Below are 23070 nucleotides of genomic sequence, written 5' to 3' on the forward strand. Positions count from 1 at the left end.
GTTGCTATGAATAATTGTGAACAAGTTTTCAGTTCTTTGGGGTATAAGCCAAGGAGTGGAATTGCTGGGTCATATGTTAATTCTAGGCTTAACTTTTTGAGGAACTGCCAAACTGTGTTCACAGCATAGGTCCTCTTTGTAACTTCCATTATTGGAGCTAGATGGAAAGCAGCAGGGAGGGCTGGGAGGCAAAGCCGACTTCCAGGCTTCTATAGAGAAGTACCCTTCCGCTCCTGCTGCCTGTCCACAGTGCACGGTGCCGCAGCCTCTGCCAGGACCAGAAGCAGGTGTAGGCAATGCTTTTCTGGACCCCAGGTTGAATGAAGGCATAGAGCCCCGTGCCCTCTGTGCTACCAAAGAATGCTAACCTAGCGGAGGCTGAAGGTCAAGGGAAAAAGCATGAACAAATGCAACAACTAGAGTTTTGGTTTCTGCAGCTTCTCAAGGCCAAGTGTCCTTTTGATCTAAAATTGCAACCTGGGCAGGGCTTGGCAAGATCCTAGTATCCTATGGCAGGGTTTGGGGAACGCACTGGTCACCGCCATTTGAGTTGGAGAGGATGTTGTATTCCCTTTCTGGCTGTCAATGGGCCATCTAGCCTGGACTGCATCTACTTTGGGTCAGGAAACTCCTCTGAAGGCCTTGTCCTCCAGAGCCTGTTCTGCTGTGCCCACCCCTCACCTCCCAGCTCCTCCAGCCTGGCTCTACATCTGGAACCCTGAAAAGTTGGGCTCATGATATACTTCAAACCAAGCGGGAATCCCCTCTGGAACCATTTTTGGGAACAGCACGGCCAGAAGCAGCAAGAGATATGTCTGCACAAGGAAACAGCCTGCCTGTGCAGTGGGGGTGGGGTGGGGGGTGGGGGCGGTGCCCGGAAGGCTGATTCTGCATTTTTATGCACACACAGTAGGTGGTTCCTGGCCACAAAGCCTTTTCAGGGATGTGGAGGGATTTATTGTGTTCATGCAAATTACATAAGCATTCTAACAGTAGGCTGAAGGCATCTATATAGACTCTCAGGATGTTGGATTTTCCTAAACCTTCAGACCCACATCTCGGTGTTACTAACTACAGGTAAGATCCCAGCTCTTGTAAGTGGACAACATACTTTCTCATTCATTGTCCTTTGATTTTTAGCAATGATCCTAGGAGGTAGGCAAAGCTTTGCTTAGAGTCCCTGTTTTGTACATGGGTAAACTGAGGCTTAGAGGGGCCAGGTGACTTACTAAAGTCCTACAGTTAGTCAGTGGCAGAGGAGAGCCTTTCTCTCAGGACTCCAGAGTGCAGCCCAGATTGCAGAGTCCCAGGAACCCCAGGCATGTATGGTGGTGGATGTGTGGACACCTCAGCAGTGAGTTAGCCTTCGCTGAGTAAACCCAAAGGTTATTCTGGGGCGCCAAGGGAAAGGCAGGTCATTTCAATTCCACACACTTAGGATAAAAACCCATTGTTCAGTCTCAGTTGTGGCATTTCAATTTGCCTGTAGGGACTGTTGTACTTGCCCTAAGGATTTCCAAGTCACACATCACAAGGTAGTGCTAGATAGCAGCGACCTCAGAGAAGGAAGCTCCTACTGAATTTTTACTATGCACATTAAGGTAGCTTGGCTGCTGGGAATTTGCTGATCCTCCTGGGCCCAACCATTTGCCTGCAAAACCCAAGCATGCCCTCAAGTGCCAGGATGCACTGCTGTGTATCTGACTGAATTGACAGACACTCCTTGCACCTCAAGAGCTTTGCAGGCAAACGGATAATCTGATCACACAAAGAAACTTCTGGACACCAAATTCCCAAAGCAGAACTTAGCTGTCAGTGTGTGGTGATGAGAGGGCTGGAGGTAGGCCTTAAACCCTTACATTCTGTCTCAACCTTGTCTATAACTGGTGGTTGCCTTGGGCAAGTCACTTTTTCCTCTCTGAGTCTGTTTTCTTGTCTACAAAAAGGGGAGAGTGACGCCTACTTGACACATTTGTTATAAGAATTCCATGAGTTCAGAAATGTAAAGTTAGCATAGTGCCTTCCACGGTACCAAATAAATATTCTCTCTTCCCACTCTTGAAAATGCAAACACATTCTTGGTGGTCCTAAAATAGCATTTAATACGGTTTACTCAGCAGCGTTTGCCGTTCCGGGCAGATCTGCCTTTAGTCACTGGCTGTGCTCCTAAACAGCTGTGTGCAAGGCTAACTTTTGTAAACCGAATCATAATAAAAAGCAGCAAGAATTTGCCATTGAAAGGAAATCCTCTGTATATCCTTTTATGAAGTGAAAGATCCCTCATCCAAACTTGTTTTTTTTTAAAAGTATGCATTCGGGGATATCACCCTTTCTTGTGATGAATCCTAATTCAATTCCGGCCACAGACACGTGCTGACGTTCCATTGCCCCGAGGCACATAGCAACCGGAGTAAGTGATATATTGAAAGTGATGACAGTTTAAAAACATGTATTGATTTTACTATATGTGGGCAGTGTCTGTGATTGCATCATGGAAAGTGTCATATACCTGTGTATGTGTGAGAGGGAGAGAGAGAGAGGTGGTGGTGGTAGTGGGTAGTGGCGGCAGAGGTGATGGTGGTGGCAACGGTGATGGGGGTCATGGTGCTGAGGACACTGGTGGTGGCGCTGGTGATCAGGGCAGTGTTCCTACAGGATATTGCCTTGTTACACTGCTCTGTAAGATGCTCCACTGACTGAGCCAGAGACGGAAGACTCACTGTAAGTGTGTCATGAACAGACACCGCAGCACAGTCTGTCTCCTTGCAGTCATTCATAATTATCTTTTTCTTAACTGGAGCTGGATTACTGAGGAAAACACGAGAGACTTTTGTTTGTTAATATGCTGCCAATAAAGTAATTTTATGTCAGATTTAACTACAGGAAAGGGCAAGGCATTTCTAAGTTCCTTAGATGTCATGTGGCTAAAGAAAAAAAAAAAAAAAAGGATGAGCAACACTTAGCTGTTTGAAGCCATACATACGGACAGCAAATACTGGGTGTTGGTGTTTGAGGATTGGCTTCCTGTAGGTATTTTATACAGGCCAAGTTCATTGTTCTAAACCCTAAAGGCTTGACTTCAGGGAGGAAAAGAGGCAAGAAAATGTTTAGCTTTTTGGACAGTGTCACGTGGGCAACATTAACACTAGGCAACTTCAGTGCCTGAGGCTTATTCTAGAAAAGGAGGCAGCTAGAGAGCAGCGCTGGGCTCCCCTCCACTACAGAGATGAAGGCTTCCGCGAGTACAGACACTCCCACCAGACCGAGTGCACGCGAGGGACAGAAGTGGTGAACCGGAGAGAAGGAGCTGGAATTCTAGTGGGACAGACAATTAGCAAACAGCAAGAAGCAAGGTCAGAGCGTGAAAAGTATTCTTCAGAAGACTGAAAAAATGGCGATGTGACAGAGTGGCCAGGTGGCTCCTTTGAGGAGGAGACATTTAAGGGAAGGTGTAACTGCAGGAAGGAGCAAGCCAGGAGAAGAGCTGGGGACAGAGCACTCCAGGCAGGAGGGCAGCAAGCGGCAAGGCCCTGGGGAGAAGGCTCTTGGCCCGTGCCAGGGCTGGGCAGGTGGCCAGTGTGCCTGACGCACAGTGAGCCAGGGAAGTAGCCATGAGCTCACAGACGGCCTTGCAGGCCATGGGAAAGGAATTGGATTGTATCTTGTTTGCAGTGGGAAGCCATTGGGTGGGGTGGCGGGGGGTTAAGCTGTCGATGCTGTTGGTCTGTTTGTAAAAGATCTCTCTGGATGCCGACGGGAGGGGAAATGGATGGAAAAGGAACAGTAGCAGAGGCAAGAGCTCTCAGAAGCATGGGATCCAGAGCGTGGGGTTGGGGCCAGCTCTGGCACAGGAGGGAAGCATAGCACGCATGGAGGCGTGAGGGCCTGTGATTTGACCTCACTGTGAGACTGAGGGGAGTGTCCATTTATTAGGGGAACAGTGGCCTCAGAAAAATGAGCCAAATGCCCAGTGACCTAGATAACGGTTGGCAGACTTTTTCTGTAAAGGCCCAGCTAGTAAATCTTAGGCTTTGCAGGCCATGTGGTCTCTGTTGCAACTCTATAACTCTGTCTGGTAGACAATATGTTAACAACTGGGCATGGCTGTGTGCTAATAAAACTTTATTTACAAAAATGGCCTGTGGGCTGGATTGAGCTCACAGGCTGTAGTTTGCCAAGCCCTGACCTAGAGCATAAACTGAGCGTCTTTCCTGGGGGAAATGAATGATTTCCAAATTGCCCTCCTCACACTGCAGGGGGCCATGTGGGCCACTGTTTACAGGACAGTGGGCATGCAATCTTTTTGGAGTGGAAAAGCTTAAAGATTGCCAACATAGTGCAAGTTAGGTGACCATTTCTGAACCGTGCAAGTGACGCGGCAGTCCCAAATGCACCTGTTGGTTCCATCAGAGGAGGGCAACACTGTGCCCCCTGGGGTTGCCCTGGGCCTTGCTCCTACAGCCTTTGTGCATCATTGGACAATTCAAGTTTTGTCTAGCGAATTAAAGCACGGCCTTCTCCCTCAGGTCTTCAAGGGTCTCTGAGATATACGCCTTCACCTTCCGTCCCTTCCCCCATCCCAGGCTCTCTGACCAACCTCGAGGCTGCCATGTCAGGCCTATGCATTTTCCGCCACCACAGCGTGACTCTCTGAAGTCCAGGGCTGTCTCCTACCCATCTCTGTACTCCCAAAGCACCTGGCCTCATGACAGGGCTCAAGCGGCATCTGCAGGTTTAGATTATGCTCTGGAGAAAACGGCATTCTGCATATTACCGTGTTCTCTTCCCGTTCGTTGCCAGTGTAAAGCCTAGAGACAACCACTTTCCAGGAACCGTGCTGAAGTCACTAAGTGGCCCAACGACTTTGGACGAGCTCCTTCCCCTCTGTGCCCCTGGCCTTCTCTTTTGTCCAACAAAGGGGGTGGCCTTGATTATTTCTGTGGGAACTTCTGGTCAAGGCGAACAGCAGCCACTGCTTACTGAGCACTTGCTATGTGTCAGCGCCTCGCCCAGCTGCCAGCCTTGGGGGCCACACAACTGAGAGTGATGGGGCCCTGCAGCACTCTGGGGGAGGTGGACACAGGCAAGTCTGTGCCGAGGGGCAGGGGCAAGGGCAGGAAGGGAGTGACAGCAGCAGCCACGCCCGGGCCTTGGGTCTGGGCCCCAGTGATCAAGTCCACTGGCCTGAGGCTCACGCCTGCCTTTCTAACTTCAGCGTTTAGGGGTTGGAGTCTGGTGAGAAGGGAGGAGGGAGACAGGAGAAGAAAGGAAAGGCAGGAAGGAAGGGAGGGGAAGGAAAGGCGACAGGGGAGGTGGGAGGGCTTGACGAATTATTCTATGTCAACTGCGGAAATCAAAATCTGTAGCCCAAACCTTAGAAGCACACTCCCCCCACCCCCCCACCAGAAGTCTGGAATGCAGCACCCCAGGGGCAGCTTATGACCCAAATAGCTATCTGCAAAAAGAAACAGTGAAGAGAAGCATTGAGTTCTCCAGCTGGGGATATCAGTGAAAGCAAGAGGCTGCAGCCTGCCCAGGACAGTCCAGAGTTTGCAGACCACAGGTCCACATCTCCAAGGCATAGCACCCCCCCAACCCCCAGTTTGCACACTCCCCAGGAGGGAGTGGAACCTGTGCCTCAGCTGTGCTGGGCTTTCCTGCCGTGCCTGCCTAGGGCTCCAACAGCATCCCTCTCCTCTGCAGGGGAGTTCTACCTCCAGACACTTGTTAACCTTGGGCCTAATGCCAAGGAAACTGGAGGAGGAAGCTAGGCAGGAATGCAGACTGGACGAGCGTGGGCTCCTAGAAGTTCACAAATAGGCAGTGTTGAGCTCCCAGATGCCAGCAGGAGCCAGCTGCAAAATGGAGCTCCCCTCCCAGCATCTTCCCCATCAGACCGACTGCAGTTTGCAGGTCACCGGTTTGCTGAGCTGGGCTGCCCAGGCAGGACCCAGATGCCAAGCCCAGTGGTGTCCTGCAAGCTGAGTGGTGCTCAGCTCTTGTGGAAGAGATCTGTCTGAAGGCAAGGGCTCTGCCTGCCCCCCCACCCCAGTTCGGTGTCTGGAACAGGAAAGGGCCCTTGCTGCAGGAAAAGGGGTGGGGAGCAAGGGGAGCAAACAGCTGCGTGCACCATGGGGAGGATCCCCCAAATAGAAAGGCGCATGCGCACTGCAGGCCTTGACCCAGAATGCTCATGGCTACACCATACATCTAGCTCTCAGTGCAGTGGGGCTGCTGATGGGACTGTGAGATCCTCAGGGATCCCATGTTCCTATCTGAGCTCCAAAGACACACATTTCCCATTTCCCTTCTGACAGCAAAAACTCCAAGTCAGTGCCAATCTGTGATCAGTAAGAAAAGTGCTAACAGCAGCCATACTGTGTGCAGTTTAGAACACATCCGCATCCATACCTTGTTCATGGCCCAGCAACGCCGCTGTAGGCAGAGAGCACAATTAGTATCCCTACTTTACTGGATGTGGAGACTGAGACCCAGAGGCGCATGCAAGAGCTTAGTAAGTGGCAGGGACACCTGCCTCCCCAGTGAGCTGGTCCCTGAGATTGGCTGCGTCTTGAAAGTGGGGCTCCCACACATGGGCTCCCCTCTCTTGGGGCCAGACTTATAGCTGGGACATACCCACAGCCTGCATGAAGCAGGGACTGCTGGAAAAGACCCAAACCTCTGGACCTGGGCTTCCTCTCCAGGCTTCTAACAGTGCAGTTTAGACAACTCACTCCAGCTCCTGGCTGGCCGTCCCTGCTGGCTGTTCCCACCTCCCTGGGGGCTTTTAAACCTGTCTTTCTGCTAGGCTGGGCAGTGGATGCTGCTGCTTAGAAGGCTCCAGAGAGCTGTCAGGACAAAGTAAAGATGCTTCCATTCTACCTGTTGATGGGCTGTTTCTGCCACTGGAATGAAAGCCCCAGGAAATCTGGGATTCTGTTTTGTCCACTGCTCTAGGCAGAGCACCCAGAGTAGTGCCACCCTGCAGAAGGCCCCACAGATATCTGGGATCCTAATCTGGGCATGAGAAGCAGCAAAGTAGGAAGAGCTTTGGAGACAGGGTTCCTGGGTCTGAGATGTGCATTTACAACCCCTTGCCCATGTGACATTGGCAAAGTCCCTGTCCTCTCTGTGCTTCTGTCTCTTTTTCAATGAAGTGGAAATACCCATCCCTGTGTCACGGGAGCAAATGAGCTGATGCACAGAAAGTACATTGTACAAGGGAGCCACCCAACCATTCTCTCTTCCTCATTTCACCAAGAACTACAGAGTAGGATAGATTTGTCCCCAGTGAAGAAAGTCTGGGAATAATTTGCTCCTAGACTATGAACTCCTGCAGCCCTGGGTCTAGCACAGGGCTAAGCACCCTGGAAATGCGGCAGGAGGCCACAGATACACAGGCCCTTAGAGATCACACCCATGCCCTCTGGCCTCAAAAAGAAAGGGATCTGCTCAAGGTCTCTCAAAATGCTTGTTAGAGCCTTGGGATCAAGTCTGAAGTCTCTTTCCTGAGTCCAGCACTCTTTTTGCAAGGAAAAGTATGTATCTCCAAGGCTGATGGGCACAAATCTTGAACCCGATCACACACCACGGGAGAAGGTGAATAGAGCTCCTCCTGCTGGGTATTTCTAAGCTCCCCAGTCTACAGAAGAGGGACAGACAGGAGGGGGCCGGTGTTACTGCAGCCATCCTAATCTCCTGTTACACACCCTGTCACACTGACAGTTCCTCTCTCCCCCTTCCTCAGCCCCACTCGCATTTAGATGTCAGAAGGACTGAGGGGTTGGTTTGGGTCATACTGTGGGTGGAAAGCACCCTGCACTTGGAGCCACCCAAATGGGGACCCTTGATGTAGCTCCCCACCTTCTCGATGGCCATCCTTCTGCAAGTCACCGGATTTCTCAGACCTTATTATTGTCTTCTACAAAGAAGAACTAAGATAATAATACCTCCTTCCCCATGGAGTGGTTGGGAAGCTCAGAAAGAATACTGGGCGTGGCAACTCATTGTCACTTAGAGACTGAGTCACTTATTAACATGAAATGGCTGAACACGGAAAATGAACAAAGAGCACAGTGCCCTCTTCCTTCTTCAGCTGTGCATTTAATGCCATTAACACCCCGTTTTGTCTAGGAGCTGCCTTATGAATAGAATAGGTGGCTACTGAGAGCTGGGGGAATCTTTGCAACTGGCAGTGGGGTGCAGAGATGACATGTGACACGCACACTGCATTCCAACTCTGGAGCACTCCCAATTTGGAGATTCTTGTCCTAGTAACCAAGTAATAGACCTACTGATCTGGAGGAAGAGTTGAGATCTCAACTTCAAGGGGAAGGGTCAAATGTTGTCTCCTGTTAAAACTCCATGTGCTAACTGCAGAGACTGGGATGCCTTATTCACCTTGGATAGACGCCCAAATGTTCAGAAGGTAAAACTCCTCTTTCCTCCAGATTACAAGAGTCATTAAGCAATCTTAATGAATAAACAAATGCCAAAAAGGTACTTGCTTTGCTGAGATTTCTTAGGATGACTACTTCTGCTTGATATGTATTCAGCATTTTGTGGTTTTTCACATGCTTTAGATATAAGAGGCAGCAGAATACGGTGGTGACGACAGTGGGTTCTGAGATCTGCCACTGCTTAAGTCTGATTTTGGTCAAGTTGCTTAACCTGGCTGAGCCTCAGTTTCCTGGAGATAATAACAGTCTCTTCCTCTCAGGGTTCTCATTAGGATTACAGAAGATAATGTTTCCCAAGTGCTTAGCAAAGTGCCTAGCATCTAGTTCATGCTCATCAAAGGTGTTTATTCTTACTTTGGTTGATTTGAACTTTGTTCTCAGAGAGAGCAAAGGATGGACAAAATCCTGTAGCTTGCTAGGAGCATATGCAAGACTAGAACCCAGGCGTCCTGAGTCCTGATCTCAGACTAAGAGGCACTGTTGTATCAGATACACATTTCCCTGCAAGGGAGCTCCCAATTACTTACATGTAAATCCCAGGGCTGTTTAAAAACAACTCTCTTCTGGGCCTGATATGATTCTATTGCAAGACTCGGATTTGAGACCTGTTTTTTGGTTTGTTTTGGGGGAAAGGACAAGAGAGCCAGTGAGGCTGAATGCCTGAAGCAGGTTTTTATGTTGGGGACACATTCTGGATGAGGGAGAGTGGTGCAAGAGATGTGCTTCCAGATGCACATGGTTTCCTGGGACTGGGCTTGGGCTGTCACCCCTGCATGTTATGAACCATTAGAGGGAAGGCAAACACCAGAAACATCTGACACCCAGCTGAGGCCGCACCCTGGAAATGCAAGCCCAACTCCTGCAAAGGACCTCCTTCTGCCGCTCACATTCCAGGCCCTGCAAAACTTGTTTGGACAGCAGGTTTCTTGGTGAACTCAGATCATTTTGCTTTTAATCTGTCTATCTCTGTCCCTCACTCCACAAACACCCGGCTGGTGATATCCTCAGTGTGAGCAGCAGAGTTTGACATTTGCATCAGGCACCTTCCTGAGGCTACAGGAATTGACTAGCTACTAAAATTCAGCTTTTCTCAGACTGAGAGCTGCCTTGGCTGCCCGCTGAAGGTAGCAGCAGTACAGCCGAAGGAGTGGGTTCTCAATGTCATCCCCTTCAGAGACCATATGTGTCTTCCAAGAAGACACATGCGGTTTCAACTGTGAAGAAGATTCATCTGAGGGAGCTGCTTTCAGAGCCTGAGGCATATTTTTTTTTGGATCCCCTCAACTTTGGCAAATCTTTGGTCTTCTAGGACAGCTTGGTGACTTGGAAATAGTCAGACCACTCAGAGCCAAGGACAGAGAAGAAGGTGTGCCATGGAGGAGGTAGAAGGGCTGATTTTGATCATGTCCAAGGTGTGCCTCTAAAGCAATGAATGTAATTTTTTAGAAATGCTTACAAAGGACCGCAAAGGCCAACTACAAAGACAAGACAAGCCTGGAAATGGTGTGAACAATGGGACCTTCTTAAAAGTAAGGACATGGATGGCTGTTCCGAGGACCTATTCTAAGGACAGCCCTCCCTAGAATACTTATACATGTATCAAGGACTACGCTGATCAAAACCAAAGCAGTTATTTACTACTCACATAACTTAAAAGAGTGTTGGTAGAGTGGGTGAGGAGAAGGGGAAGAGGACCCCTGCAACTACAACCCACCCACCCTTTTCTCCTAGGACTTGGCCCAAGTGAATGGAAACAAGTGGGAAACAAAGGAGAAATTTAAAGTCATGCCAAAACTGATCATGGGCTCTGGGTGCATTACCAGGATGTTTTACTTTACTGACTCAGTTCTTGATCTAGAAGATGCCTGATTCAGGGATGGCAATTTGGAGGACAGGCTGCTGGCCAAATAACTGCTCCATCTCTGCCATTCCACCCGACTGCCATTTCTGGGAGAGCTGGGACTTCAGTAAACAAAGTTTTATAAATGTCTACACACTCAACTTGATAACACATTCTCATTCATTGTTGGTGGTTGACAATGAGGGAAAAAACAAAGAAGAGCAAGATTTCAATCAACTCCCCCCACACCTGTGCACATATCAAAATCCTAAAGTAAATAGCTGACTTACTGAAAGTGGATTGCCCTGGGAATTGGAGAAGACCAGCCTTCTAGTTATGTGAAATGGCATTACCTCAGAGCCCGGGGCTCCCAATTCTATGAACAGGAAGGAAGCAGACCCACAGCTCTGTAAGAGCCATTTCCTCTCTGCTTTATTAATTTCAGAGATTAAGCAAGCCATTCCTCTCTGAGCCTAAAACCTTGAGATAAAAAAAACATTGTGTTTGCTGCAACTCCTGTTAACTGAGCTAATTTTGGTAGACTGGTGATGTTGCAGGTTCTATCATCAAATTCAACCAGCCAATGGCTCTCATGGCCCCTTCTATCATCAGCCTGGCCACTAGAACTACCACTGGAATCCCTAATGCTGAGTTTCAGATACTTGGATGATGTCTGGGTTCTAAGGCAGGAAAGTAGAAGTGTGTCAAATGACTTTTTAAAAGGACACCAGGGCCAGAGATTTGAATGGGAATCCCTTTCTGTGCCCTGGCTTCTTATTCTCAGTCATACTAGGAAGCTAATGCAATACATCTAGTGCTTGCCATTCTGACTGGTTTCTATTAAAAGAAAAAATAGAATCTTCTTCCCTCTAACCCTTCCTCTTTTTCTTGTTGAAGGGGTGCAGTGCACAGATCATTGGACTGGGAATCTAGATGGAGGCTTGGACTATATTTTCAGCTCTACCAGAAACCCACAAGGGGCAGGGGCAGCTCATTTCCTAGATCTTTTCTAGATCAGATTTAAAGTTCTTACATTTTGAGTTGGTTCCTTGCCATCAAGTTTGCACAGAGAATTTCAATAACATATCTTACGTTCAAGTTTAAGATTAGAAGCATTCACACCCCCTCCCCCCATAGCCCATTGTCTGACCGATTCCTGGAGCTTTCTGGGCTCCTGACGATTTCCCACCATGGCGAAATGGGGAAGCATGCTCTTGATTACAAGCCGATTTTTCCAGTCATCCATTGTTTGACCTGCAATTTTATTCTTGTCTCTCCAAGGTGCTTCCCAAACGACCTAGACACAGGGCTTAGGGAGACAAAAAGTACACTGTCTTTCAGATATGAAGATGAGACCATTGACCCCGTGAATCACAGACTTTCACTCTGAGGACAGGTTTTGTGGAGTCAGCCACATTCCTTTCCCTGTCTCTTTCCCCACCCCACCACCCTCATTGGGTACTCCCACCCCCAGGGATGAGGGGCACTTCTGTGAGGTAGTTGGCTGGGATGAAATGGCAGTCACTGGCCATGGGCCAGAACAAAGTTCACTGGAGAGCAGAGGGGTGGTGGAGGAGCAGTCTGATGCAACTAAAATAACACAGGGCTTACAGGCAGGGACTGTAGATCCTAGGTTTGGCTTTGCTTTTGTTTGGTATGCGGTAGGACCCAAGGAAAGGCTCTTCTATTCTCTGACACACAGTTTCCTCATATGAAAAAACACAGTGCTTGGATCAAGTGATGGCTTAGGCCCCTTCAGCTGTACTGGAGTAAGCCTAATGGCCCATAGAAAGAGCAGCCACCAACTCTGGCCCTGTTAGTACCCATCCAAGTGAGCTGACCAACAGTTCAAACCCTGACGTACACCAGAAGAGAGCAATGGATGTTGGAAGGGGCTCATGAAACCCTGGTGCACTGGTTTATGGAAACTAACTGAGCAGGCTAGAATCTTGGCTACTCCAATGTATGCCCTCCATGATAGATGAGCAAACATATGCAAACCAAGGTAAGCTGGCATTTTTTTTGTTTGTTTTTCATGATGTAGACATGAAATAAGAGCTCTGCTCAAGTGTTTTATATATGAGGGCATCTCTCCTTCCCATGAACCCCTTTAGCAGTACAGCATCAGACTCTAAAATCTCAATGTCCAAACTTCTACTTCTGGAAAGATGGAGACGTACTTTTCCCCATTCTCCCACTGAGTACAACTAAAACCACCTCTAGAAAGATGACGTATTTTCTCACATTCTCCTTTTGAATGCAACACTAATCTCTGGACATTATATATAAAAAACACCCACAAAGACCCTGAAAGGAGGAGAGAAAATGGTAGACCAGCTAGGGACCTTGGGACCTGAAGAACAATGCATTGGTGAATTCCCTGGGCTTTATTTTTGCCTCATATATGCCAGACTTGTAGCTGAAGAAGCCAGCAACCCAGAATGCCAATGGAACAGACAAAAAGGCCCCAATAAAAGACTGCTTTCTCTAGCCAAAAGATCAGTAAAGGGGTGGCCTATCAAGACACAAAACTTTTAGGTAAAAAGCCTTCTCTGGTTCAGCCAAACACCACGGAAAAAACTGTAGTCCCATCCCATCCCATCAGCAAAGGCCAAGCAGGGAGCCGTGGCTCTACGCTCATCTGGCAGTAATGAAGCACTCTTCCCCATCCTCACTAATAAAGTATCAGTAGAGGCCTAGTGGGGAGCTGGAACTCTCACTCCTGCCCAGCAGGAATGAGGGGTCCCACCCACCCTGATGTCCATGAAGGCTAAACGGGGAACCTGAACTTCTATACCCACCTGGCACAAATAAGATGGTCCCTCCTTCCCTGCCAGAGCAATGTCAGAGAAAGTTAGCTAGGACAGAAGATTTAAATAAGATCCGGTCTTATCACATAATACCCAAAATGTCCAGGTTTCAATAGAAAATCACTCATCATACCAAGAACCAGGAAGATCTCAGAGTGAATGAAAAATACTATCAACAGGTTCCAACACCAAGATGATATAAATGTTAGAATTATTTGAAAAGGATTTTAAAATGGTAATCATTAAAATGCTTCAACCAACAATTGGAACCATGCTTAAAACAAATAAAAAAAAATAGACAAAGTCTCATCAAAGAAATAGGAATTCTTAGCAAAGAAACAGAAAATGTGAAGAAGAACCAAACAGAAATTTTGGAACTAAAAAATACAATAAATGAAATAAACTTAATGGATGGGATCAAGAGAATGGAAGGGACAGAGGAAAGAATTAACATAGAATAGAAATTACCCAATTTAAACAACAGAGAGAAAATAGACTGGAAAAAAAAGAACAGAGACTCAGGGACATTTGGCATTATAAACAAAATATCTAACAAAATATTTAAGGTTTATAAAAAATATCTAAGGAGAGGAGAGAAAGAATGGGACTGAAAAAGCATTCAAATAAATAATGGCTAAAAATTCCTGAAATTTGGCAAAAGACAGAAACCTGGAAGTTCAAGAAGCTAAGTGAACCCCAAATAGTACAAATCCAAAAAAATCCACTCTGAGATACAATATTGAAATCTTCAGTATAAATGTGAATTTTTTTATTTCTCCCTTCAGTTCTTTATTTTCAGTTCCTATGTTTTGCACCTCTGTTGTTTGGAGCATGCACGTGTATGATTACTTTGTCTTCTTGGTAGATTCACCCTTTTATCATTATGTAATGTCCCTCTCTGTCCCTGTTAATTTTCTTTGCTCTGAAGTCTCCTTAATCTGATATTACTAGAGCTCCTCCAGCTACTTTTTAAAATTAACATTTGCATGATATATCTTTTTCCATCCTTTTACTTTCAACCTACCTAAATGATTGTATAGTATTTGAGGTGACCATCTTGCAAACAGCATATCAGTGGGTCATATTTTTTATCTGCTTTGCCAACCTCTGTCTTTTAATTGCTACATTTATACCACTTTCATTTAATATACACTTCAGAGCAAAGAAAAATAACAGGGACAGAAGGGACACATTTATAATGAAGATTTCAATATTGTATCTCAACAACTGATAGAACTAGACAGAAAATCAGAAAGATATAGAACTCAATGATAGGATTCAATAGGACCAAATTGACATTTATAGAGTGCTCCACTAAAAACCCATAAAATATATATTCTTTTCAAGCACCCAAGGAATATATGCCAAGATAGACATATTCTGAACTATAAAACAATCCACAAAAATGTCTAAAGAATTGAAATAATACATGATGTTTCTCTGACTATAATGGACTCAAATTAGTAAACAATAACAGAAAAACAGCTTGAAAATCACCAAACACTTAGAAACTAAACAGCACATTTTTTAAAAGTGCATGGGCCATCTTGGAGGTCTCAAGAGCAATAAAAAAATACACTGACCTGAATGAAAATAAAAACATAATATATCAAAATTTGTGGGACACAGGTAAAGCTGTGCTGAGAAGGAAATTAATAGCACTAAATGCTTACATTAGAAATGAGAGAAAATCTAAAATCAATAATCTAAGCTTCCACTTAAAGAACCTAGAAAAAGAGGAGCAAAATAATCCCAAAGCAAGCAGAAGAAAGGAAATAATAAAGAATCAGAATCAATGGTATTGCAAACAGAAAAACTATAAAGAAATCCAATGAAAAAAAGCTAGTTCTTTGACAAAATTAATAAAGATGACAAATCTCTAGCAAGGGTGACAAAGAAAAAGAGAAGACACAAATTACCAATATCTTGAATGAAAAAGGGAATGTAACTGCAGACCCTACAGACATTAAAAGGATATTAAGGGAATACTATGAACAACTCTAACCACACAAATTTGGAAACTTAGGTAATATGGAGCAATTATTCTAAAAGCACAAACTACCAAAAATTACCCAATATGAAATGATCTGAATAGCCTTATAATTATAAAATAAATTAAATTTATAATTTTAAAAATTCCCAAAATGAAAACTCTAGGCCCAGATGGTCTCACTAGAAAATTATACAAATTGTTCAAAGAATTAGCACCAATTCTACATAACCTCTTCCAGAAAAGAGAAGAGGAGGGAACACTTTCCAATGCATTGTATTACCCTGAAAACAAAGACAAAAACTGTACAAAAAAAAAAAATGAGAAAACTAAAGATTAATATTTGTCATGGATAGAGACACAAAGATTCTTAACAAAGTTTTAGAAATTTATACAAAGAATTGTATACCATGATCAAATTGGGGTTATTCTGGGGATACAAGGCTGGTTCGACATCCAAAAGTTAATTCATGTTATCTACCATATTAACAGGGAAAGAATAAGAATCATATTATCACCTCACAACAATATTGAAAACGAAAGGACAAGTTTTGATTTCCTGACTTCAAAACTTACTACAAAGCTACAGTAATCAAAACAGTGCACTACTGGTATAAGGGTAGACATATAGAGCAGTGGAATGGTCTTGAGAATTCAGAAATAACCCATAAATCTATGGGCAATTGATTTTCAACAAAGGTGCTAAGACCACTCAATGGGGGAAAGAATAGTCTCTTCAACAAATGGTTGTGCAACAACTGGATATCCACATGCAAGAGGATGAAGTTGGACCCCTACATCACAACTTACACAAACATCATCTCAAAATGGATTAACATTCTAAACATAGAAGCTAAAACTATAAAACTCTTAGAAGAAAACATAGAGGTAAATCTTCATGGCCTTGGATTTGGCAATGGATTCTTAGATATGAGACCAAACTCATGAGCAACAAAAGAAAAAATAGATACACTGGATTTCATCAAAATTAAAACTTTTGTGCATCAAAGGACATTATGAAAAAAGCAAAAAGGCAACCTACAGAATGAGAAAAAACATATGCAAATCATATGTCTGATAAAGACCTGGTGTCTAGAATATACAAAATGCTGCTGAATTGTTATATGGTGAGGATGTGAAGTAGCTGGATCACTCATCCATTGCTGGTGGAAATGTAGAATAGTACAGCCACTCTGGAAAACAGTTTGGCAGCTCTTAAAAAACACAGCTCTTAAAAAACTAAACATGCAGCTACTATATGACCCAGAAGTTGTACTCCTGGGCATTTATCCCAGAGGGATGAAGACTGGTGTTTATTAAAAAACTTGTGTGTAAGTGCTTATAGTGCAGTTTTATTCATAATAGCTCGAAACTGGAAACATCTCAGAAATCCTTCAGTGGGTGAATGGTTAAACAAAATGTGGTACATCTATACCATGGCACACTACTCAGCAATACAAAGAAATGTGCTGTTGATGCACACAAAACCCTGGATAAATCTGTGGAAAATTATGCTGAGTGAAAAAAAGACAATCCCAAAAGTTTACATACTATATGACTCTATTCGTATAACATTCTTGAAATGATAATATTGTAAAAATGGAGAACTGAGGCCGGCCCGGTGGCACACTGCTACAGTGCGCCGCTTGGGAGCGCGGCGGCACTCCCGCCCAGGGTTCGGATCCCACATACAGACAGGTTCCCGCTCACTGGCTGAGCGAGGTGCGGACACAACACCGAGGGCTGCGATCCCGTTGCCGGACACAAAAAGAGACAAAAAGGAAAAAAAAAAAAAAAATGGAGAACTGATTAGTGGTTGCCAGGGATTAAGGAGGGAGTCGGGGTGGGAGGGAAGTAGATGTGTCCATAAATGAGCAACCTGAGGGATACACGTAGTGATGGGAATGTTCTGTACCTTGACTGTAACACGGTCACAATCCTGGTTGTGACAGTGTGCTACCATTTTGCAAGATGTTATCATTAGGGAAATCTGGCTGAAAAGTACATGGCATGTATCTGTGCTACTTCTTATAACTGCACGTAAATCTACAATCATCTAAAAAATAAATAAAATCATATGACGATCACATCATTTGATGGAGAAAAAGCCTTTGACAAAATTTAACAATTTGACGCCCACTCATGATAAAAACTCTCAAAACCAGGAATAGAGGGGAACATCCTCAACTTGATAAAGAACATCTATAATAAACCTACAGCTAAAATCACACTTAATGGGTAGAGACTGATGCCTTCCCTCTAAGATTGGTAACAAGGCGAGGATGTCTACTCTCTTCACTGCTATACAACATAGTATTGGAATTTCTAGCTAGCCCACTAAGCAAGAAAATGAAATAAATGCACATATGTTGGAAAAAAAGAAGTAAAACTATCTCTATGTGCAGTTGACATGGTTGTTTATGTGGAATATCTTAAGAAATCTACAAAGAAACTCCTAGAACTAATAAGTGAGTTCAGCAAGGTCTCAGAATATAAGATAACCATATAAAAATCGATTGCATTTCTACACACTAGCAATGTACACGTGGATACCAGAATGAAAACTATAATACCATATTTACTATTGCTCAAAAAATACTTAGGTATAAATCAAGCAACACGTGTACAGGACTTGTACACTAAAAACTATGCAACACTGATGAAATAAATCAAATATCTAAATGAATGAAGGGATATCATGTGTCCATAGACTGGGAAACTCAACAGAATGAAGATGTTGAATTTTCCCAAATTGATATACAGGTTTAACCAATTCTTATCAAAATCCCAGCAAGATTTTTTGTAGATATCAAAGCGATTATTCCAAAATTTATATGGATACATACAATTTTGAAAAAGAATAAACATACAATTTTGAAAAAGAAGAAACTGCACGGAACGAGTCTACCTGGTTTCAAGACTGATTATACAGCTACATTCATCAAAACGGGGTCCTGGCAGAGGGACAGGGATGTAAATACTTGGAAGAGAACAGAGAACCCAGAGATAGACTCACATAGACATGCCCAGCTGATTTTTGACAAAAGTGCGAAAGCAATTGAGTGGAGAAATGATAACCATTTCCACACATGCTTCTGGGGCAATTGAACATCTATAGGCAAAAAAACCAACCTCAACCTAAACCTCATACCTAACACAAAAATTAACTCAAAATTATCATAGAGCTAACTGTAAAATGCAAAACTACAAAAGCTTTAGAAAAAAATATAAGAATTTAGGGATGTAGAGCTAGGCAGAGTTCTTTCTTAGACTTGACACCAAAAGCATGATCCATAAAAGGAAAAAAAAAAAACTGAAAAAGCAGACTTCATCAAAAGCAAAATCTTGTGCTCTGTGAAAGACCCTGCGAATTGAGTGAAAAGACAAACTACAGAGTGGGAGAATAAAGGACTAGTATCTAGACTGTATAAAGAATCTCAAAACTCAACAGCAAGAAAACAGTCCAATTAGAAAATGGGCAAAAGACATAAAGAGGCATGTCACTGAAGAGTTTACACCGGTGGCAAATAAGCACATGCAAAGATCATCATTAGCCATCAGGAAAATGCAAATTAAAACCACAGTAAGATATCACTACACACCTATCAGGATGGTGAAACTAAAAAACTGACAGCAGCAAATGTTGGTGAGTACGTGGAAAAACTGATCACCCGTTCATTGCTGGTGGGAAAGTAAATGGTACAGCCACTCTAGAAATCAGTTTGGTGGCTTCTTATAAAACTAAATGTGCAACTATCATATGACCCAGAAATTGCACTCCTGGGCATTTATCCCAGAGACATGAAAATTTATATCCAAAATTTATATCCCAAATGTATATTTTTAAATATAAAATGTTTAATATAAGTTTAAAAAATGTGCATACAAAAATCTGTACCAGTACCAATTCCTGGTTTTGATATTATACTATTTTCATGTGAGATGTAACCATTGGGGGGAACAGGGTGAAGGGTACAGGGGGCCCCTCTGTGCAGTGTTCGCAACTTCCTGTGAATCTAATTATTTCCCAATAAGAAGCTAACTGCTATTCAAAAAAGATTTCAGAGTTCAGATATAGGGGGACATTGATTCTTCTTATTGCTTCTGGGACATTTCCTACATAGCATTCTTTTTTCAAGCAGTTTATCAACATTTGTACAGACGTTTTTATTTTTCAAAAAACAATTCCCACCCAAATGTTTCTTGGGTGTTTTGGGGGTTAAGCCTGAGGCCTCAGCTGTTACTTCACGCAAATAATAAGGTCTAGGAGACACCCCAGTGAAGACAAAATGGCATATAATATCCAGTGCACCCAAATGAGGAAGGAAAAAAGAGACCTCCGATACCACCGAGGCCATCACTAACCGCCGGGCCCAGGCAGGCCCAGCACCTCCGGTCTGTGTGGGGGATGGAGGCCCAGATCTCATTTCAGGGCTGGCAACACAAAACCTATCGACATCAAACAAGCTGCCCATTCAGCCCTAATGAAAAAAGGCAAAAAAAAAAAAAAAAAAAAAAAAAAAAAAAAAAAAAAAAAAAAAAAAAAAAAGTGCCGCTTGGGCTTTTAAAGACGCCACTCTATTGATTTCATGCTCTGCTCCTTTGTGGTCCCCAGAGCCAACGTAAAGGAGACAGGTGGGGGGTAGTGGCCAGAGCTTCCCGAACAAAGGCTCAATTCTCAGCCTGCTTCTTCACCACCACAATCACTACTTGCGCACAGGCTGGGCCCAGGGCTGGGAGCAGGGCTGGGACGGAGGGGTCGCTGCAGAGGGATCACCAGCTGGAAATCGACTTCGTTTGGTTCAAGTGGAAAAGGATGTCACAACCTCAGCTCACTAGCCTCTGGGCAGGGTCTTGTTTCCTCTTTCCATCTAGATGAATCCAGGCCTGGGAGATAGCCCTTGGGCAGAGCTTTCTGTCCGAAGAACGGGTAAACCACCTTTGGATCCCAAAGGCCTGGTTGGGTTCTAACCACCCTTCATCATGTTCATGAGCACGTGTCCAGAATGCCTATGCCTCCCATAAAACAAAAGCAGAAACAAAAACAAAACCCCTCAGCAATGTTTCTCACCTAAGTGCAATCCAAGGCTGAAGATGAACCTCAAAGCCATCGGCCACATGCACTTTGGAGTTCAGCCTAATAAATATGTGTGACTTCAACAATCTTTTATATACGATAGCTATGTTTGCTTCAGTACAGGAGGAAAATGCCCTCATCCTTAAGTAAATGGCTGTTCCAAGGAGATGTGTTTCTCTGTGCCTTTGTAGCCTGTGCACTCAGGAAGTGGGGTGGGGTGAAGGGCGCATGCATGCCTCAGGTACAGAAGCAGAGGCCCGTGGGCAGTCTCGTTTCCCCCTGAGGCTCTAAACACGCACCTGGGAGCCCTTAGGCACCCACACCTGGGAGAAGATTTCAAAGAGAGCAAAGACCCTCTGCCCTGGGCTCTGAAGACACCAGTACCTCCAGGGTTACCAGTGGTTACCCCTCCCTGTGTAAGCCATGGCCTCTCGTACCCGACCTTTTGCTTCCTTGACAGTGGACTCTGCCAAACCTCTGATGCCCATCTCAAACTGCCAGTTGGGGCCAGCTCTAGCATGCTGCCACCTGGCTCTGGGCATGACAGAGGGAAGAAAGGAGAAGCTAGATGGAAGACACTTAGCAAGAAAGGAAGAGGAGTGTGAGAAAATTGGTGGAGCAACACTAAAAGGCTGGAATCTTCTTTTAAAGCTCAAAGGTATCTGAATCTCCACACCCACACCCAATTAGACAGAGCAAATATGAACTAAGGAGCACAAACAAACTTGGACTTCAGATGGGAAGGTCAAAAGGCGAGCTGTGCTGTGAAGCCAAGCTCCATGCCTGTGTTCGAGCTGCACCCTCAGTGACTGCAGGTAAGTTACCTGTCATGCCTGAGTCTGTCCCTCATTCTAATGGCTTCTTCCTCTGTGTTCCCTGGACAGGATGAGGATGTGGAGACATGTGCAGCTCAGGCATTCCCAAGGAAACTCCCACATATGGATTCTTTTTCAAAATTGACGTCCCACCCAGTCTCTGGGTTACTGGGCAGAAGACATTCAATATTACAGCTGTTATTTTTCAGGGGTGAAATTTAGCCCCCAAAGAAAAGCCAAAAAACCCTCCTGGTTTGAAATGGGCTTGCAGAGGAATGGCACACATTTAGTTGCGTGGAGGTCATGTTGAGGGCAAAATAATTCATGTCTGTCTTCAAACATGTATATTGGTGCTATGGGCTGAATTGTGTCCCCCCAAAATTCGTATGTTGAAATCCTGACCCCTAGTACCTTGGAATGTGAGCTTATTTAGAAATGGGGTCATTGCAGATGTAATGAGTTAAGATGAGGTCCTATAGGAGTAAGGTGGGCCCTAATCCAATACCTCTGGTGTTCCTATAGAAGGGGGAAGGTTGGACACACAGACACACATGTGAAGATTGGAGTTATGCTACCTCCAGCCAAGAAACTACCAGAAGCTGGGAGAGAGGCCTGGCACAGATCCCCAGCACCTTCAGAGGAAGTGTGGCCTTGATCTCAGACTTCTACCCTCCCAGAACTGGGAGACAACAAACTCCGTTGTTTAAGCCCCTCCCGCCCCCATTTGTCAGTGTATTTTGTTACAACAGCCCTAGCAAATGAATATATTGGGGATCAAGGCTGGCCCATGTCCACAGTAGAGCACACTCACTGGTTACTCTGAGCTTCTGGGCTTGCTTGCTCTTCTGTGGTGAAGGACTGACCCTCTCTCATTGGGATGACTGAGAGCTGGGATGTCCTGAGCCCAGGGCAGTCCTTGGCTCTCGGTACTTAGAGAACACCCAGCTCTGAGCTCTTATTATGCTGCCATCCCCACCAGCCTGAGCCCAGGGATCATCTATCTCAGGCAGCTCTGAACCAGAGCACCTAGCACGAGGCTTTGCTCATGGGGTATGCTTATGAACTTTCATAGGCAAAACTGTGGTGTGGGGGCCATGTTGGGAGTGGAGAGGAAGCGACGGGAAGGAGGCAACTCAAGGAAGATCCGCATGGCTGGATGGCAGCCGCATGCAGCCCAGGAGGCTAAGGCCACACTACCTTCCAGACCTCTAGCCTGGATGGTGGCTTCTGACAGGCAGAAATGCTGCATGAGCAATATATCCATCCACCCACTGTCATCAATTATGACCTCTTTGGGCTCCAATTACAGCAGATCACTCTGCTCTATAAGGGACTGGCTAACTGTTAACTAATTACTATGTGCCACTAACCACCTTGGTGTTATGCTAGAGCATGAATCAAGCAGTAGGCCTTGGTCCAGAGAATCAGACATGGGAGAGGCTGGAAGAGCCCAGGCTGGAGACAGGCAGGTCAAAGGGTAAGAAGGCCAGGCTTCTTGATGTCACTAAAGCCAGGCCTTGGAGTCTAATGGGCAGGGCCTGGGAAGGAAGGTTGGCTTCTCGATCATGAGTCATGAGGCTCTGGGAAAGCTGCTGAAACTTTAAAACTCAGTTTCCTCATGTATAAAATGCAAAGTTCTGTACAGAAATATAACAGCTCCCTCTGGGTGCTTGCTATGAGGCAGGCATTGGGCTTGGTGATTTACACAGAGCATTTCACTGGCTCTCTCCAACAGCCCTACAAGGCACATATGAAGAGCCCACTGTACGAGGGCTATCTGTGTGTTCCTCTTGCCCTTGGCAGGAAGTATTTGTCTAGCATTTGGCTCCTCTTCTAGACTGTAAACTCTGTGAGGGAACGAAGCATGTCTTATATGTGATTGTAGCCCCAGAGTGTTCCGAGCACACGGTAGGGTCTCAGGAAGTATCTGCTGAATGCATCTACAGGTGGATTCAGGCTTGTGTGGAGGACTAAACTAGAACCCTCTGAAGGAGTCACGCAGCCCAGAGCCTTGATGACGTGGTGTGCTGGAGCCCACACGAGCTCAGTGATGCATAACATGTTGTTTCATATTTCTGT

The 23070-nt window shown here is 45.1% G+C and overlaps 1 protein-coding gene across 7 annotated transcripts in view; it reads right to left on the minus strand.

Annotated features, from left to right (window-relative positions):
- The window catches only part of MAMLD1 (mastermind-like domain containing 1), a 118707-nt gene that overhangs the window by 51289 nt on the left and 44348 nt on the right, over positions 1 to 23070 (minus strand). For 6 of the 7 annotated variants that reach the window (XM_008576340.1, XM_008576339.1, XM_008576343.1 and 3 more), the window contains exon 1: positions 11450 to 11554. The exons of the other annotated variant lie outside the window; for it this stretch is intronic. In XM_008576340.1, coding sequence (XP_008574562.1) covers positions 11450 to 11545 — 96 coding nt within the window. In that variant the 5' untranslated portion in view covers positions 11546 to 11554. Of the gene's footprint in view, positions 1 to 11449; positions 11555 to 23070 lie in introns of those variants that run through there. 7 annotated transcript variants of the gene reach the window in all.

The sequence above is a fragment of the Galeopterus variegatus genome, unplaced genomic scaffold (genome assembly GCF_000696425.1).
Source record: "Galeopterus variegatus unplaced genomic scaffold, G_variegatus-3.0.2 Scaffold1334, whole genome shotgun sequence".
Lineage (NCBI taxonomy): Eukaryota > Metazoa > Chordata > Mammalia > Dermoptera > Cynocephalidae > Galeopterus > Galeopterus variegatus.